Source organism: Nothobranchius furzeri, chromosome 1 (genome assembly GCF_043380555.1).
Source record: "Nothobranchius furzeri strain GRZ-AD chromosome 1, NfurGRZ-RIMD1, whole genome shotgun sequence".
NCBI classification, from domain to species: Eukaryota; Metazoa; Chordata; class Actinopteri; order Cyprinodontiformes; family Nothobranchiidae; genus Nothobranchius; species Nothobranchius furzeri.
This window is the reverse complement of record NC_091741.1, coordinates 84,823,335-84,839,215: the sequence shown is the minus strand read 5'-3', so window position 1 is coordinate 84,839,215 and position 15,881 is coordinate 84,823,335. Positions and strand designations below refer to the sequence as shown.

The following is a 15,881-nucleotide window of genomic DNA, read 5'->3' as shown; positions in this document are numbered from 1 at the left end:
TTGCCTGCATTACTCTGCTTCACTGAACTGGACTGCAGCAGAGTCTTGGCAATGCTTCTAGCTGGCTCGGGCCACTCACAAGCTGATACTAAACAATAAGGCTCAGGGCAGCTCGCCTCCTTCAAAGAAAGCTTCCTCCTGTCTTTCCTCTTGTCAAGGTAGACAGGAACCCTACTGGCGAATGGGGTCAGTCACCATCCCAGCGCTGCTCTCCCGATTCACCCGGCCACACCTCCTTTCAGCTCATTTTTCAAGCAGGTGCAGGCGCAGTGTGTATTTTATAATCCCACTGTTTTGTGCCATGGATTTCACATATGATGTTCGTGAATTTTAACCCTCCCACTGTCCTAATGGGTGTGACCCTGTGAGGAAAGTTAACCATTGAGCAGGGCTGATGGTCTATCCCTTGGGTCCATGTGGCAGGGGTGAGGAGTGAGCACCACCTCACCCCTGCCACACGGACCTCAAGGAATAAACCATCAATCCTGCTCAATGGTCAACTTTCCTCGCGGGGTCACCCATAAAGACAGTGGGAGGGTTAAAGAAGCATTTTGATACCAATAACTCACTTATTTTCAAACAGGGAGAAACTCTATTTTAGGTTTCGTGTGAAAATAAGTCCAGGACTACAAATGCGCATCACGAAAGTGACGTCATCAAACCAGACATGGAGAAAACTGAGGAAAAATGGCTGTAAATTCAGCAAACTTCCCACAGGAGGAAAGGACCTCCATAAATCTGGTCATTTGTTAAGAATAGCAGCTATGCTAGGGGAGAGGAGATTATGTGGTGATGTCACATATGCAACGTGCCAATTTCTGGTGTGTAGTCATGCTAATTACAAACTTTTACAAGCTGATAAATCTCAAAGTACGTGGCTGGCATAGTTGAAACACCCATCATTACTTTTCATTGAAATTGCAGTACAACATATGTGTGATCCAGGACGTAAGGCAATGCGGATTAGAAAACAGCGTTTTTAGCCTCGTTGACTTGTGTTCATTTTTTCGTTCTTCCAGGGACCCATGAGCCGACCATAAAGGGAGGAGACTTAGGCTCCCTATACATAAGACACCCCATGGACTGGTGCTACTTATTGGAGCTGGTGTAATAGCAAGCCGCCATCTCGGATGGGTTCCCATTTGGCCCATTGCATTTATTTCTACTGAGGAAAGTGTTTACCCAATTTAAAAAAAATACTTTTTATTCTGCTCTTTCGCTAAATCAGACATGTGACATGACAAGATGGTTAAAATATAAAAATAATTAAATTAAACAAATGACATTAAAATATAAAACCCCAACAGGTAGGCTAAAAAAGTTAATAATAATCCTACGTGATCTGTTTCCAATGATGCACCAGTTGTTGCAACCGTAGGCTGCACAGAAAACTGCATCGTTACCCACCCTGTGTTGACTCCAGTTTGAGAGTGAGGAACCCACCCAATATGGCAGTGACGCTGTTACGCTCTCCAGTGCCCAATAGACGCGCATTCAAGTTTATAAAGTAAGAAAGGTTGGGGGTGACTTGCTCTTTAAATGATCTGAAAACTAAACTATATTCCTGAATCATTTTCTTGAATTACAAACATTTAAAACTGGCTCCACTTTTTTCTGGATTCATTTCCTAATGTTGTGCCTAAAGTATGCCGGATATGCAAGAAGATTTTCCATTTATTGCAATACTTCAACAATTCCTCTAAATACTTTTTAATCTCAAACAGAGATCAGTTTTTAAACAAAAATGACATCTTTATTCAGGCTGAGTAAGGAAACGATACAAGATTCATGTTGAACGGCTCTTCAGGGAGAAATCTGAGAACTTGAAAATGTCCTGTCTGAAGTTTTTATGCGTCATCTTTTCTACTGCTGCATTGTTTTTGTCAGAAGTCATCTGACTTTGAATAATGAAGTAACAGCTGTTGTGTCCAGAAAGTTAAAAAAAGAGAGGAATCCAAACTTCTAACAAGGAACTGCTTTGTTTGTGTAGAACTGAAGTCTGAAAACTGGGCTGAAATCACTTTAATCCAAATTCAAATGTGCCTCTTTCAAGTCTCCTTAAACCACCACTGTCATCACACTGTAAATACTGATGCTCAAAGATCCATCTTTCATTTAGTTCCTCATCAAGGTAATAAAAAATGTTTCTCAGAGGCAGCTGTGCTGTCTTATTGTTGATTTAGAATATAAATAATCCTGTGGGGTGTGTGTCCCAAGTGTGTACACCGAGAAGATGGATTTTATTGTTTTAAAATGCTGCAGATATTCCAGCATATTCCACTCAACATTACTCTCTTTTAATGATGTTAATATTTTGTGAATGTATCTAATGCAAAAACCACACATGCCCCTCTGAAAGACAGGCATGCTGAAATGTAATAACTCACTGTACAAAAACCTTCAGAGTACCATGATGATACTGTGCTAAGATGTATAAAGGTGTGTGTGTTGTTATATAGATTTCTATTTAATGTCAATAGTTGGTGTGACTACTTATAGAAATATTTTTCACTTTGAGAAGAATTAGACCAGAAATGTACCCTTATAGGTATAAATGTACACCGTTTAGGTACGTGGAGAATTGTTTATAGACCAGTTGAAGCAGGTGGACCTGAAAACCCTTTATCAGTAGGAGGAATGCACTCCCCTCTAAACTTTATGTCTGCAGACTGATTCATTTAGGCCTAAACAGTTTAATTTCTGTCTGTAGACTCTGCTAAAGTCTGTGACTCTGCTAAACTCACGTGTCAGAAATACTAACATACATGTGTGCACAAACACTCAGATCTTTACAATGTTACGGTGCGATAATTAATTTTTACTCCGCTTGTTGAAACTGAAAACAATTTTGGGGGGAAAAAATAGTAGAGATTTGTTTGCATTTTTGAGTTTTTTTATTTATTTTTTTGCCCAACAACTTGTAAAATAAGCCCTAACTGAGAAATAATCAAAAATAAAGGGACAAGCCTCCAGCTATGATGCTAGCGAGTACTAGTGCTCAATAATATAAATCAGTAGAAATTAGGGATGGACCGATTTATCGGTTGACCAATATATTGAGCCGATTTTTTTTATTTTTTTTTTACATATCAGCATCAGCCGATTTACCTCTTTAAAGCCAATTTAAAGTCAGGCAATTGTGCGGGCAGTCTGGTGCTTCTGCAGAATTATATTTAAATGTATATTTACGTTCCTAAAGCTGCAGCTGTTACACACCTGCTTAGACTCTATCAAAACCTGGATGGCTGGGAGCTTTCTTCAGCTGAATGAAGATAAGACTGAGATCCTCATCTGTGCCCCAGACAAGCTGGTTCCCAAAGTCAGAGACTCTCTTGGTCAGCTTGCTTCTCACACCAAACCTTCCGTCAGGAATCTTGGCGTGACCTTTGACCCAGCTCTCACCCTGGATTCTCATGTCAGTTCTCTTGTTCGCTCTTCCTTTTTCCATCTCATGAACATGGCTAAGCTGAGTCCCATTCTGTCCCGCTCTGAACTTGAGACAGTTCTCCACACCTTCATCTCCTCACGCTTAGACTACTGTAACTCTCTTCACGTGTCTGAGCAGAACCTCCCTGAACCGTCTACAGGTGGTTCAGAATGCCTGTGCTCGGCTTCTGACCAAGTCCTCCAAACACACCCACATCACCCCGCTTCTCCTCCAGCTTCACAACTTCAGGGTTCATTTCAAGATCCTGGTTCTGGTCTATAGGGCCTTACATGGACAAGCACCATCTTACATTGGTGATCTTCTTAGTCCCTACACCCCCAACAGGTCCCTGAGGTCCAGTGATCAAAGCCTACTTGTTGTGCAGCACCAGGCTAAAGACCAAAGGAGACAGATCATTTACTGCTGTGGTCCCCAGACTCTGGACCTCTCTCCCCCTGAGCCTGAGATCAGTGGACTCAGTGGTCTCCTTCAAAAAGCAGCTGAAGACTCACTTGTTCAAGCTGGCTTTTGTATGACCTTCTTCACCACTCTCTCTTTATTCTGCTCTCCCTACCTATTCCGCCTTCCTCAGGATCCACTGATTTCCCTCTTTCCTATTCACCCTCTCTCTGGAACAGAGGAGAAATTAGTTAAATAATACAAAAGTACAACTTTATCACCACACTGAACAATAATTTTGCAGAAACAAGACACATCTGAGAACAGCGGATCTATTTTTGGCACTGTTGCTAGGCAACCGGCATTTTAATTTGATACTTTAGGCCTTTGAGGATTGAAGTTTTAACAAAACACTAAAATGTCTCAAAGACAAGATGCTTTTTGTAGTCTGGTTCAAAAGTGCTTCAGTTTAATTAGAAACCTGTATGAATGCCTGTTAAATTTATAAATAAACTATCCCATTATAAAGACTGTGATGTTCCGATAAAAATGGGCTTTACTGGTGTGAAAGATGAGACCCGCTCCTTTAACCCCTCTGACATCTGATGGATTACTCTGTTTGACTTCTGCCCAGTGGGGATGATATTAATCTGCATTCCTTGAGGCCAATAAAGTAATTAGATTAATCTACCTAAATGCTTTTAAAAAGATTGTGGCATGGTCTATTTTGTGGCTTACTTCCCCCCTCATACTGTTAAAGTTGTTATTTATTTAGGCCTGTTTATATTTATGTAGAACCAACTGTGATAGTCGTGTTCTCATTATTTAGCATGTTCACATTTATTCCGTCCTGAGAATATAATATAGGCCTTATTTCTGAAACAGTGTATAGATGTGGTAGCTATGAAAAACGACATTATCGTAATAAACTGTTTTTAGACATTAAAACAAGGCATGAAGATAAATAAAAACAAATTATATTTATTAGTTTGTCTCTAGACCAACAGAAACTAATTATACACATCTGGGTTGTTAATGGTAATTGCTGCTATGACAGCATTACAACATGTCTACCTTTCTATTATCATTGCATAATTTCTTTCTCCTAAACACAAACATCACAGTAACTTATTTAAAAAGGGGAATGTCTGATTATTTCTCATTAAAACATCATGAGTGGATATTTTACGAGAGAATCTTCAGAACCTCGTGGGTTGGGTCAAATGTTTTGTTATTTTTTTGTTTGGCTGACCATAAATGGAAAAACACCCCGTTAATTGTGTTCTTAATGCAAAGACAGGGTTCTTGAAGTTAATACTTGACAGTCAGTGAGGTAGAGAGGCTTTTGCATGAACTGAAACATCGTCTTTGTTTCCTCTTAAGTCAGACTAGTTCTCCTGCAGAACAGAAACCTGTTTCAGTTTTGGGCCCAAAGTTGCGGTCCATCTCAGAACCCAGCTGTGCTGGGTGATGTCAGTCCTGGCTGAGGTGTATACGAATGTGTAACCTTCACCTTGTTTGCACTTATGTACATAAAATATGTTAAAATACTCTAAATTTATTTTGAATAAACAGATAAAAGAGATGATTGGAAAAAAAACACTGTATTGTTGACATGTCAGCTGTTTAATCACCATGTGGAAAGATTGCTTGCTGGTATCTGTTCTCATGTTTTTGTGTTAATGAGGACACTTTGCTTAGATTGCTTTTGACATTTTTTTAAGTTAAGTTTCATTTATTGTTAGATGAAGACACAGACATATAAAGTGGTGGATTAAAACAGATTTAATAAACCAGTGCTGACTTTGTCTGATAAATCCTCATAAATTACCAAAATAAAAGCACAGAGGTACCCCACCTGCAGGCTGAAAGAAGCAGAAGTCAAATCAGACCTGAATGTGCATGCTAGATTCCTCCACAGCATTTTAAACTTTTGCTCCTTATTTCTAATAATTCTTTAGAGTTATAGTTGAAACAATTTATTAGCATAGTTTTTTTAGTTTTGATCTTGTAGCAACATTTCTACACAGATCGGTCCCAGCAGAAGATGACAGGATTCTCTCTGGCGGTTTTTAAATCTCGTTTAAAGACCCACTCTTACGCTTTGGCTTTTAGACAGTGACTCGTTTTAGTGTTTTATTGTATCATTGTTTTAATGTGTTCTTAGTATTCATCATGTTTTATCTGCTTTTGATTGGGATTTTTATCCTCTGTTTTAGTTCTTTCGAAGGGTTGTGTTTTGTTTTAGCCTGTGCAGCACTTTGGGCAGCTCCCATGCTGCGTTTTAAATGTGCTATATAAATAAACTATGCTATGCTTCTCAGCTGTTGCCATGGCTCTGGCCTTTGTGGCAGTTTGATTGAGTCACACAGCTCTTTGATTTTTGAGGGGCTCTGATCGACATGTACTCAAATGGCCCAAAGCTTCTTTACCATGACTCAGCAGCTTCCTTCATCCCTGTTGTCTCAATGAGCAGAAAAGGCTCAATATGCCCCCAAATGAGTGAATCATCTGTTATTTTCAGCTGTAATTGTGCCTTCATCTTGCTACTTTTTGTTCAATGTTTAAATTGAGTAAACAAAAGGAAATTTGGGTTTTATTTAAAAACTGTTTTTTTTTTCCATTGGGTTCAACAATCACATGATGAATGGCAGCCCAAGGAACAGGAAAAGGCCCAAAGACTGTTCAGGACTAAGCCATAAGACAAACTTTAATCGCTAACCCTCTTGGACGCCTTTTCCTAAGCAACTTTTGTTACACCCAGCTTTCTGCTGTGCTACTTTTATTTTGCATTGTATAGCTGTTAAAGATCCATGTGCCTATGATGAGTTCTGCTACTTCTGTTTGACACTAAATAAAACACATGTTTGATCTTGGTGTTGTGTTTTATTTAACTTTTTGGCAAACTTGTTAATTTTAACCATGCTAATGTTACATGGATGTTTTTTTTACTTGCAAAGCTGACATTTGCCAAATGTTTTACATATCAGACATCTGATATTGAAGGTTAAAAGTGATGGGTGAGATAGAAAATGTGCCATATCTATTGTACCAAGGTTACTTTTGACACATTTAGACATTTGAATTAAGAAACTTGTACTAAAAATACTAAATTATTCAGGTATTGCATCAACATGCAAGAAAGGTTGAGCCAGAACTCTGGATTATACCAGGAAGTGCATACAGGATGTGATCTCCACCATGGCCTGAGCCAGAAAGCACATGGGCTCTCTGTTGAAAACTCATGATGCTGCAGTCAGAAACTGTGATGCATCACTCAGACGAGTCAGAAGAAACTTGTCAGCAAATATAAAAAGAGACAAATCCACATAGGCTATGCTGTCAAAATCCGGGGCCATTTAGAAAACAATCAGTGAGTTTTACTTCCTTTCAGCTTTAGTTTACAATGCGATGTGAAAATTTAGGCACCCTAGTTAATCTTCATGATTTTCCTGTATAAATCGATGGTTGTTACAATAAAATTGTATTGATTTATACAGGAAAATCATGAAGATTAACCCTACAATAAAATTTTTCAGGTAAATATATCATATAGGGGACACACAAAGTAATATTTGAGAAGTGAAAAAAAAGTTTATAGGATTTACAGATAGTGTGCAATAATTGTTTAAACATATGAGGCAGGTGCATAAATTTGGGCACCACAAAAAATAAATTGACTCAATATTTAGTAGATCCTCCTCCTGCAGAAATAACCGCCTCTAAATGCTTCCTATAGCTTCCAGTGAGTCTGGATTCTGGCTGAAGTTATTCTGGACCATTCTTTACAAAACATCTCTAGTTCATTCAGGTCTGATGGCTTCTGCAGCTCTCTAACCCCGGCTTTCCACGGGAGCCGTCAGCAGCACGTTACTGCAGCAGCACGTCATAGCTGCTGATAGGAACCGCTGTGGTCAACAGAACCTTTTCCACTGGAGCCGTCGGCAGCCGTCAGCAGCGCGAGTCGGCCGCGTCTCAGGATCAGCATGTCGCGGCCTTTACGCGCCGGTTCTATTTATACGCGCGACGCCTCTGAAACGGGTCAAGTTCGACATTTCTGGGGAAGGAAAGACAGGAAATCGGACGCGGAAATGGAGAGAAGCTACAGAGATTTTCATAATAAAGAACGTGCTGCCTTCCGGTTGCTTTACTTTTAAAAAAAGGTTACTAACTGTGCGTCCCCGTGAGAAGTTATCACCTAGCTAGCGGTCTCCTTTGTTTTTCAGCCTCCGTATTGGCGATTATAAAACGGACAGAACATAAAACACAAACCATGTTGTAGTTTTCTCCTGCTTGTTATTGTGTTTACTGACGAAGTCACTCGTGTGACTTCGTGCTCGGTCGGTGACAGCTGCTCCCCTGCTGCTTCGCGTCTCGTGGGAAGGGCCAAGCAGCAGCTTACGCGAGCAAGACGTGCTGCTGCAGTAACGTGCTGCTGACGGCTCCCGTGGAAACCCGGGGTAACTCACACCACAGATGTCCAATGATGTTCAGGTCTGGGGACTGAGATGGCCGTTCCAGAACGTTCTACCTGTTCCTCTGCATGAAGGCCTTAGTAGATTCTGAGCAGTGTTTAGGGTTGTTGTCTTGTTGAAAGATCCAGCCCCGGTGCAGCTTTAGCCGTGTCACTGATTCCTGGACATTGGTCTCCAGAATCTGCAGATATTGAGTGGAATCCATGCGTTCCTCAACTTTAACAAGATCCCCAGTCCCTGCACTGGCCACACAGCCCACAGCATGATCAACCACCACCATGTTTTACTGTAGGTAGCAGGTGTTTTTCTTGGAATGCTGTGTTGTTTTTCCTCCATGCATAACGCCACTTGTGCCCAACTAACTCAGTTTTAGTTTCATCAGCACCTTATTCTATAATGAAGCTGGCTTGTCCAAATGTGCTTTAGCAAACCTCAAGCAGCCGTTTGTGCTGTGGGTGGAGAAAAGGCTTCCTCTGCATCACTGTCACATACAGCATCTTCTTGTGTAAAGTGTGCAGAATAGTTGAACGATGCACAGTGACTCCATGTTTGGTGCTGGTCTGTGGGTTGACTCTGAATGTTCTCACCATTCTTCACTTCTGTTAATGTAAATCCTATAAACTTTGTTTCACTTCTCAAATATCACTGTGTGTCTCCTATATGAAATATTTAACTGAAAATGTTTATCGTAACAAACAACGATTTATACAGAACAATCATGAAGATTAACAAGGCTGCCCAAACTTTTGCATCCCACTGTAGCTTTGTTATGTGTTACATATTTCATTGATTCATTCATAAAGGTGACAGATTTAGCACACTGCAGCTTATAATGCATTAAAGGACAGCAGTACAAAATATTAAAACAACCCCCTCAGCCAAATAATCAACAAGACTGACTATGAATACTGACTCAAGAGTGGAACCACAATCAACCACCTGTTTATGTTTATGTATTTAGCAGACGCTTTTGTCCAAAGCGACTTACAAGTGATAATCGACATTTTGCCCTTGAGGCTAACAACAATAGTAACAACAACAAATTGACATCAGTCATGGAGAGGAGGGAACAAGGAGTGGACAATAGAGAGGGGGGACGGGTGCAGGCAAGGTGCTAACCACCTCCTCTTCATGGATGGCATAAAGCTGTACACCAAGAGCAAGCAAGACATCGACTCACTGATCCACACCACCACGATTTAAAGCACTGACGTACCTTCTTCGCCTACTAGCCTCACCTACTAAATGCAGGTGTGTTGAAGCATGGTTAAAAAAAATGTGCCCTCAAGGCCCAGAACTGAAAAGCCCTGGTGTAGGCCATGCAAAGAGGCCTCTGAGACAATCCACCACATAACTGCTCCAGCTCAATGGCCTAGTGGTAGTGTCCGACTGTGAGATGGGAGTTCAATTCCTGGTCGAGTCCGAGTCATACCAAAGACTTTATAAAAATGCTTCCCTGCTGGCAGGGAAAGCATACATGGAACGCCACAACCAAGTGTCTGGCATCGTGTACAGGAACATCTGTGCAGAGTATGGACTAGAAGCCCCAAGGTCAAAGTGGGTGACACCCCCTAATATGGTTGAGAAGGAAAGAGCCGAGCACATGTGGGACTTTCAGATCCAGACTGACAAAATAGGGATGGCAAACTAACCGGACATTGTGGTGGTGGACAGAGGACAGCTGCTGTGGTTGATGTAGCAATACCAAGTGATGGTAACATCAGGAAAAAGGAACATGAGAAACTAGAGAAGTACCAGAGCCTCAAAGAAGAACTTGAGAAAGCCTGAGAGTGAAGACATCGGTGGTGCCTGTGGTCATCTGGGCACCCCAAACTGTAGGAGTGGCTAAAGCAAAGAAATGCATCAGACGTCTCAGTCCAGGAAAGTGCAGCTCTAGGAACAGCTAAGATACTGCAGAACCCTCAAGCTCCCATGCCTCTGGTAGAGGACCCGAGCTTGGAAGGATGAGACCACCCTTGGAGGGTGACAAGGGATTTTTTTTAACCCTTTGATGCATAATGGTCACTACAGTGGACAGGTACTCAAAATTGTTATTTATTTATTTTTGCTATTAAGCACAGCTGTTGAAGACTTTATTGCATGTGAGCCCCTCCCTTTGGACTTCAGTAAGGCAAGCCACCATATTTCATGTTCAGAATGCACGCTGTCCACTGAGGTGGACATGTAATAAAGTATTTGTAAATTAACAAAATGTCACAAAAAATATTTGTTGAAATTTGTTTCATTCACACCTAAAGATGAATGAAAAAAATTGTTTAAAAAATCATGGTTGAAGATCTCATAATTCATGCATCAGAGGGTTAATATACTGACATCCTGTGGTCACATGTGGGTACTGCTGCCTATTTTCAAAACAAATGAGTGACTTTCTACCTACCATTCTTTTAATGTCATGGCCGTTGCCAGTTATGGATCTGCACCAGAAGATTCTAGATGACAAGCGAAGATGCGTCGTACACAATACGTTCATAAGTACATAAATACATTTTACTGTAATAAAATGTTGTTGACCATTGAAAAGTAGCTTCAGATTTTTTTCAGAGCCCACTATTTGCTTCTAGTTCACTGTTAGCATGGTTAGCTCAACATTAGCCTCTAGCCTTCTTTACCCAATATTACTGTAGATAAAAGATTCCGTGGCTTTTAAGGGTCACTCCGGGTCGCTCTGGCTTAAGTTTTTGAACAACTCTGGAGCTTTTTGCCTGCTAGTGTCAAGTTACAAATTCCAGAGCTGCAGTGTTGGCTCATGCAGAATCGACAAGCTTGCAGGCTCATAGATCTCAAACAGTAACTACATCCGTCTTTGACCATTTTTAAAGGAGAAAAACTGACCCCCCCCCCCCCCCCCCCCCAGCCGGCTGAGAAGGAAAACAATAAATCAATATAAATTCACTTCCAACAGGATTGAGACATTAGACTGTTTTGTGATTATTTCACAGTTAAACTCTTACATATTGAACTAGGGATGCACCGATACAACGTTTTGCTAAAAACCAATACGATATTGATACATCTACCACACAAAAAAAAGCTATGAATTGGATTACAGGTTTTTATTTTCGTCTCTGCTTTCAACAGGAAAAGACTGTGAGGTAGATAAAAAATGAAATATATTAATAAAAATGATCACAAAACTAAAATATTAGGCAAACAGAAATGAGAAGTTACAGTAAAGCAACTTTGAGGCAACTGCATTGGTATTGGTAAAAGGTAACCAATGCTAGGAACTGATATATCTAAACCAATACTGGTATCGATATTGACCCAATACCAATATCAGTTTCGGTGCATCCCTATATTGAACCTTTGAGACTCTGCATATATTATAAAGACTCTGTACAAATATTTCATCACAGATGAACCAGTTAGTGATTTGTTTTTCATGCGTTGGCAAAAAAAAAAAATGCAGGAAATCCTTAGGATCACAAATTAAAAAATCAAGAAACAAAAGGCGAGAGTGATCTCCAACACATGTTGTAATTTATATTTTTTGGTTATTCTTTTACAAATTTTCTCCCTATGTGCCTTACAGCAGAGATTTGTCTGAGATCAGATTTATTTTGTTTTTGATTTTTTGTTAAACCATTAGAATCAGCTGAAAAACACGATATGTTTGAAAGGATTACATTTTCCCAATCAGAGTATACCACAAAACACTGGATATGATTAATCTTTCCTGGCAAAAAAAAAACTATCATCAGAAATAAATAAACAGCAACACTACAAAGATAACTTTACAAACAAAGCTGAAAATCATGATTTCTTATTATAACTCAACATTAAAACTAATTTTCACAGTTAACTTGTGTAGAATGGTGCATTCATTGGCCAAATTCAACAAAAATAAATAAATAAACAGCTGTCTCCAGGCAGTGGCTCAGTGGTTAGATCTATTGCCTTGCAGTAAGAAGGTCCTAGGTACACTTCCCGGCCTGGGATCTTTCTGCATGGAGATTGCATGTTCTCCCTGTGCATGCGTGGGTTCTCTCCGGGTATTCTGGCTACCTCCCACATGACTGTTAGGTTGATTGGTCTGTCTAAAAATTGTCCTTAGGTGTGTGTGTGTGTGTGTGTGTGTGTGTGTGTGTGTGTGTGTGTGTGTGTGTGTGTGTGTGTGTTGCCCTGCGATGGACTCTGTCCAGGGTGTACCCCGCCTGGTTGCCCATTGACCACTGGAGATAGGCACCAGTCCCCCCACGACCCTGCATGGGCAAGCGGGTTCAGACAATGGATGGATGGAAAACAGCTGGCTCCTTTTATTTTCATACTCGGGCCTAATTCCAGTTTGTAGAGCTTTTATTTTGAAAGCATTGACGGTGCGGAAGTAGCCCGTCAGCTTCCGGAAATCAGTCGGTGGAGAAAAGATTTCCTTTATGCTGGAAAAACTGATCTACAGAGTCCAGCACACACGAGGACTGCTTAAGAACTGTAGCTAATGGACTGGTGGATTGCAACACCGAACCTGCGTTGATAGGACGCTTGGCTACCGAGGCCGCGGGCCGGGCCGGAACCAGAGCCAGGCCCGGACCCGGACACAAGAAAGCGCTGCGACACCAGCAGGCTGGTGTGTGAGCGGGGAAGGTGGTATGGTGTCTGTAGAGGAGGTTGAATGTGGATCACGGTGACTCGCTGTCTGCCTACAGACAGCGAGTTCTCCGTTGAGTCCAAGCCGACTTGCGGTGCTTCAGATCGAATGTGAAGGCTCGAAGCCTCCGGAATGGAATGGCTGGAAATTAGCCAGACTGGAGGTAGCTTCACCGCGATTTAACAAGAGTTAGAAAACATAGATGTGTGTCAGAAATGGGCGTTATGTGAATGAGCAGAGCTTGTTTCATGCCGTCTAACTGTTTCCAGCTGTTCTGTTAGATATTTTTAAGGCCTGTGCGGTGTTAATGGAGGGAGTATAGCTGCCGAGTTAGCCAGCCTCCACCTCCCCAATGAAAGAATACAAAGTTGTCGTGCTGGGGAGCGGTGGCGTCGGGAAGTCCGCGCTCACCGTCCAGTTTGTCACCGGCACTTTTATCGAGAAGTACGACCCGACCATCGAGGACTTTTACCGAAAGGAGATCGAGGTAGACTCATCGCCCTCCGTGCTGGAGATACTGGACACGGCGGGGACGGAGCAGTTCGCCTCCATGAGGGACCTGTACATCAAGAACGGGCAGGGCTTCATCCTGGTCTACAGCCTGGTCAACCAGCAGTCCTTCCAGGTAGCCCTGCTGGAAACCTCCACAGTGCAGAGAAACTTTATAGATCAACAGGAGTTATTTGGTCATAAGGGTCCAATTAAACCCGTTTCTTTAGGTGAGAGTTGTTGTAGTGACCTTATAATAACTCAAAAGAAGCTTCACACTCTTCATCAGCTTATGACAACAAATAAAATGGTTAAAAACGATGTTTTGAGACTAAAATGTCAAAAAACCCGTCAAAGCAACGAACACTAGTTTTACTTGATTTGTTCTTATTTTTCCCCACTTTGCATGTCCTGGTAACCATTTAACCTACAGCTTCGCTGTAAAATTAGTGGAAGATTGCAAGAAAACACATTCGTCTTTATATTAGTAAAGCCTGAACTACTAATTTGTTCCTTAGAGCTTTTATGCATTCCCACATGTCTGTGCTTGTGTGTTTTTCAGGATATCAGGCCGATGCGAGACCAGATCGTACGAGTGAAGCGTTTTGAGAAGGTGCCGTTGATCCTGGTCGGCAACAAAGTGGATCTGGAATCTGAGCGAGAGGTCGCCGGATCGGACGGACGGGCTCTGGCTCAAGAGTGGGGCTGCCCCTTCATTGAAACTTCTGCCAAGAGCAAGACCATGGTGGATGAGCTGTTTGCAGAAATCGTGCGACAGATGAACTACTCCACGCTGCCGGAGAAGCAGGAGCAGTGCTGTACGGCCTGCGTGGTGCAGTGAGGTCGACGTAGGTATGCACAGTTGAATCCTGACTAATTTTACAAAATGTGATGAAATGTCCTTGCTGCTTGTGTAAAAAAATGCTTCACAGGCTGAGGGGGGGAAGTGACACATGGACTGGTACTGTGGCGTTTTCATTTGCAGCGTGAAGAAATGGAGGGATTTGGCTGGAAGTGAGAATGACGAGTGGGTGGCGCTGCAAACCGTTTGTAAGCTTGTTATCATAAGATCACAGAACGTAGAGGACCCAGCTATCTGAGCAGCTCAGAACTGGAAGGAAAGAGACCCAGAAGAGTTGTCAGCTGATCCGCGGAAAGAGGAAAAAGTCACATCCTGAGAGAGAATTTAGCCTCCAAAACAGGAAGTTCAGTCTAGTAGAGATGCTGCCTTTGTTACCAGCTTCCACTGACCTTTTCAACTCATTTCATTAACTAACATTTTTTTTTTCTTCTTTTAAAATCTAAAAAGTTTGGATCACCGCAAGCATTTAGAAGAACCTGAGGACTACCTGACTCGTGTCTGACAACAACCTACCGGATCAGTGGTTTCTGACTGACAGAAGAAGACATCACTCCTATTTTTGATATTGTAACTGTTGGACGATGCTCTTGCTGCAACCTCAACAGCCTTTTTGATGAAGCGGGAAGCAGTCAGGCACACGCCTTCTTTGGAAGAACAGTCCTTTGTGAATTTCTGTCTTATTGGTTTTATTCTTTTATCCATTTTTAGATGGTTTTCTTGAAGCAGGACTGATGTGTGAGGTTGCAGCACCTTTCTAAAGCTGCTTTAATCATTACTATATTCTTTAATATTACTTGTATAATGTCTGAAATTTGGAATTTGATAAAGTATTTCATATTAATGAAGCGTTTTGACTTTTAACCATGCATACACAAACCAGTGTGCTGCCCAGGTGTACTGCTCACCTTATTCTGAAACTCCAAGTATCCTCTAACTGACACAGACCACAGCAGTATATGTTGATAGATTATTTTTTTTCTGAGATTGTGTAACTGTGGGTTAAGTACTAAAATAAAACTAGTGTAAAAGGACAGTTAAACATCTATATATTAAAAGTGACCTGAGGCAGCTGAACTTACCTGAAAAGCTCAAAGGTAAAAGTGCACCATTTAAACTTGAAGTGATGACATCGAGCCATTTCTCACTTAATAGCCTGAGTTTTGTCATAATCCCTAACAGGTAAGGCTCACGTGGACGAAGGGTCTTCCGTCTTTGGTTTTATCGAGGAGACTGTAGATCCTTGGAACGACCAAAGTAAGCTAACACTCCGTGTTTGTGTTTGACAACATAATATGTGTTGCTTTTGAAATTCAGGAGAAGGGTTCTCTTTGTAACTCCAGCTGCGATGTGGTTTGATAAAGGTTCTGGTGATGTTAATCAGATTTAACAGTTTTTTTTATTACTTTAAGCTATTTATTAAAAGGACATGGGTAGCTTTGTTTTAAACTTCATTTTATACTAGCTTCTGCTTATTTTTTTGTTAGTTTTCAGGATCTTTTTTAAGACGAGAGTTTAACAGAGCCTTAAAATTTCGCTTGCACCCTGTTGTCATTTGTCTTTACTTTTTTCTTCTCTTGAAGATAAATGACTGTCATTGTTTGAAAATAAACATGCTGAAACTTA

At 41.2% G+C, this 15,881-nt stretch overlaps 1 protein-coding gene across 4 annotated transcripts; it reads left to right on the top strand.

Annotated features, from left to right (window-relative positions):
* The first annotated feature begins 12,435 nt into the window (after nucleotides 1-12,435).
* rap2c (RAP2C, member of RAS oncogene family) lies at nucleotides 12,436-15,881 on the top strand. Of its 4 annotated transcripts, none has more exons than XM_070550764.1 (3): nucleotides 12,436-13,532; nucleotides 13,959-14,244; nucleotides 14,706-15,881. In XM_070550764.1, exons 1-2 carry the CDS (start codon nucleotides 13,260-13,262, stop codon nucleotides 14,235-14,237), a joined length of 552 nt encoding a protein of 183 aa, XP_070406865.1. In that variant the 5' UTR covers nucleotides 12,436-13,259; the 3' UTR covers nucleotides 14,238-14,244; nucleotides 14,706-15,881. The 4 variants fall into 4 exon arrangements, with proteins under 4 accessions (XP_070406865.1, XP_070406863.1, XP_070406864.1 ...); XM_070550762.1 differs by having other exon boundaries at nucleotides 13,959-14,248; XM_070550763.1 differs by having other exon boundaries at nucleotides 13,959-14,257.

Excerpts from the sequence above, each read along its gene's own strand:
- rap2c (XM_070550764.1), top strand. The coding sequence starts at position 13,260 with ATGAAAGAATACAAAGTTGTCGTGCTGGGGAGCGGTGGCGTCGGGAAG. Across the intron at positions 13,533-13,958 it reads TCAACCAGCAGTCCTTCCAG|GATATCAGGCCGATGCGAGA; the intron begins GTAGCCCTGCTG and ends TGTGTTTTTCAG.